The 3,367-nt window shown below is 39.4% G+C and overlaps 1 protein-coding gene across 1 annotated transcript in view; it reads right to left on the bottom strand.

Moving 5' to 3' along the window:
- TJP2 (tight junction protein 2) overlaps window positions 1–3,367 on the bottom strand; it is a 104,319-nt gene that overhangs the window by 27,686 nt on the left and 73,266 nt on the right. Inside the window, exons 9-12 of the mRNA XM_011970198.1 lie at window positions 2,624–2,732; window positions 2,383–2,516; window positions 1,260–1,326; window positions 262–412 (exon numbers count right to left, since the gene is read on the bottom strand). Coding sequence (XP_011825588.1) covers window positions 262–412; window positions 1,260–1,326; window positions 2,383–2,516; window positions 2,624–2,732 — 461 coding nt within the window. The remainder of the gene's footprint in view (window positions 1–261; window positions 413–1,259; window positions 1,327–2,382; window positions 2,517–2,623; window positions 2,733–3,367) is intronic.

The following is a 3,367-nucleotide window of genomic DNA, read 5'->3' as shown; positions in this document are numbered from 1 at the left end:
TGTTTTCACATTAATCAGACTAATAAAATCTTGGCAAGAACTGAAACACTATCACTTCTCACGGATACATGGATGAGTTCTGGGTTCCAAGACCGACAGGACCCATTTGAGGAATACAGAGACTTCAACGCTGGGCATCAACAAACTCGCAGCTGCTCTATTTCACCAGCTGAACCACTTTCTCTTCCCTTACAGAAAGAACACCCAGAAAAGCACACCCCTTACAAGTAACTTCTAGAAACAGAGCTGGACTGTTCTTACCTTCAGAATCTGGTCTCCTTCTTGAAGGCCCTCCTGCTCTGCCGAGGTCCCCTCTTGAATGCCAGCAACAAATATCCCAACATCATTGCCACCAGCCAACCGGAGGCCCACGCTGTCTCCCTTTTTGAACCTTACCATTTTGGTATTAGGGCTGCAATAGGTTCCGTTTCAGAAAGGAAAGATGGGAGATATTTTTTAAAAGGGAGAACAAATTTAGCAAATGAGAGATTTAATTTCTTCTAGCTATACAGTAATTTATAGTTTACAAAGCCCTTTCATTTTTCTCATATATCTCATATATCCTACAATTTTATCTTTCTTGGGACCATGAGATGAGTATCAGTAGGTCCCTGTTACTGGTGAAGATGTAGAATTACAGAATCTTTATGGCAACGCAGTCAAGATGAGAAAGCAAATAAAGGGCAGAGTTAGGGCTAAAATTCTTCCAAAGGAAGGCCTGCTTGCACTGCATTCTTGTCAAAGACACAGTCTGGGTACAAAGAAGCAGTATCCTAATGCAGGAGGCTGCTGCCCTTGAACCCTGCTGAACTAGGGGTTCTGATTATCAAGGGCAGAGCGCAGCAGCACTCCTTCTCCCTCCCCGACACGGACAGACACTGGGTCCATCACATTAGTGTAGTCACCATGGGGCACCGTAGTTTAGGAATACTTCACCTATTTGGGAGTGAATTTATCTGACAAACACAAATATTCAGAGTAACACTCTGGAAAGGTAGCTAGATGGGTAGATAAACAGACAACAGTAACATCACAAAGTTCACCCACTTCTACATTTTGCTGTTCATACAAATGATTCCTCTTTCTCATAAGCACTACTAATGGGGGTTTGTTAAAGGTGGCTGATAATGTACAAAATCACCATCTAGGCAAAAAAAAAAAAAAAATCACCATCTAAAAAAAACCACTCTTCTGGATTTCAGTTACAGAGAAAGAGCTGTAAGGAAGAAGGGAAAACAAAGAGAGACTGAAATACATACCCATATATTGCTTCATCTTCAGGACTAGGACGAAGAAAAGTTCTTGGGGCTGCTTTTGGTTGAGGAGCTGTGGGTTAAGAAATATCTATTGTTATCAATCTGGACTAACAAGAGTGTGTTTCTATATAGAAAAATCACAAAATCCACAAAAAAAATGTAAATCTATGCCACATATATGTCATCATAAACAAAAAGAAGTTGCTAAGGTGCAGTTTAACTCTGAAGCATTAGCAGGTGCCAATGGTTTCTCAAAATACAAGAGATAAAAAATGAACCTCTAAAATGCAGGGTATACAATCACATGTACAAGAACATAGAATTTTTAATAACTTATAAAACATATAATAATGATAGTTTCCCCTTAAATATTTATGAATATAAAATTATGATGATAATTGTAGGGTGGTGGGGAAGGGTTGGGGGAAGAGGTCAGGATCGAGGATGGGAGAAAACAATGACCTCAACTCATCAAACATGACAAAGTGTGACCAATTCTAATGGCATTTAGACAAGGCTATTATTTTATACTTTGTCAATGTCAAAAGAGAGAGAAAGGAGGGCCTCTTCCATATATAATTTTTTATTTCTCTCCTCCCTTTCAGCCACCCTCTGGAATTAAGTACACTCTTATTTATATATACACATATACATGTACATACATATCTGTATACATACACATATATACACACATACATGTATGTATACATATATGTATAATTTCAACTTTTATTTTAGGTTCAGGGGGTGCACGTGCAGGTCTGTTACATGGGTATACTGCATGATGCTGAGGTTTGGGGTACAACTGATCCTGCCACCAAGGTGTGAGCATGGTACCTAATAGTTTTTCAATCCTTTCCATCTCCTCCTTTAGTAGTTTACCACCAGTAGTCCCCAGTTTCTGTTATTGCCACCTTTATGTCCATTTGTACCCAACGTTTAGCTCCCATTTAAAAGTGAGAACATGTGCTATGTGGTTTTCTGTTCCCATGTTAATTAGCTTAGGATAATGGCCTCCAGCTACATCCATGTGACTGCAAAGGACAAGATTTCACTCTTTGTTATGGCTGTGTGAGCACATACTTCTGAACACAACTGTTGAAACTGAGTGGTCTTAAAGGCTTACCTGGTGGGTCCTCTTGGTATCTGGGTTCCTTGTTGGTCTCTGGGACAACTGTGCCTGCAATATCCCCTGTAGACTTAAAGGGAGTGGGTGTCGCACCCATCCTGGACAATCTGCTCGGCGTGTCCTCTCTGGAACTGAAGCACATGTCATATGTTAATGTCTCAAGAGATAACAGTTTCATAAATACATATGTGTGTATATTTACAATGACATGTACAAGGGAAAATGCATGTCATCTTACCTTGGCCTTTCCTTCAGCTTCTCACTTGAGGAATGATAATCATAATCAGAATACTGCTGACGTCTCTCCTCTGGAGAAAATGATCGGTTTGACTCTATTTCTGAGATATCTAGTTTCAAAAATAAGAAAAGACTTTCAAATAAAATATTTAAAATATTCTCCTACCCAGAGAAATTGCACTATTCTTTGGGTAGGAAACACAGGAAATGGAAGTGAGGTAGGCAGGAAATGTGCTATTAGTCTAATAGTCCTCCCCTGGAGAAAAACTTGCTCGTTTTAAGGGAAAGGCATTAATTAATAAAGGGGAAGGCAAATTTAGAATTGTGTATTTCTCTTTTGTCTCATTTTCCATCAAAGCTGCTACAGAAGAGTCAAAATTCTATTATTGGATCATAGATGTATACACTAATTCTTCCCAAGAAGCCCAGTGCTTCTCTAACTTTAAGGTGCATGCAAATCTTGTTAGAATACAGTTGTTGTGGGGCCGTTGAGGGGAGACTGAGATTCTGCAATTCTATCAGGTTCCCTGATTATGCAGATGCTACTGGGGTCAGGGGTTGGGGGATGAGGACCACATACTGAGTAGCAAGGAAAGAAATGCAAACCCCCTAACATGCTGGCATTATTTCTCATGCTCCTTTTGTTTTCCTGCACTGCATCCATAACAGTGATAACAACTTCTGATACATTGGAAACTGAATTAAGTTTTAAGGTTTTATAAAGAAATTCCTTAAAAAAAAAAAA

The sequence above is a fragment of the Mandrillus leucophaeus genome, unplaced genomic scaffold (genome assembly GCF_000951045.1).
Source record: "Mandrillus leucophaeus isolate KB7577 unplaced genomic scaffold, Mleu.le_1.0 Scaffold93, whole genome shotgun sequence".
NCBI classification, from domain to species: Eukaryota; Metazoa; Chordata; class Mammalia; order Primates; family Cercopithecidae; genus Mandrillus; species Mandrillus leucophaeus.
Note: the sequence above shows the minus strand (reverse complement) of the source record. Positions and strands in the feature narration are given on the sequence as shown.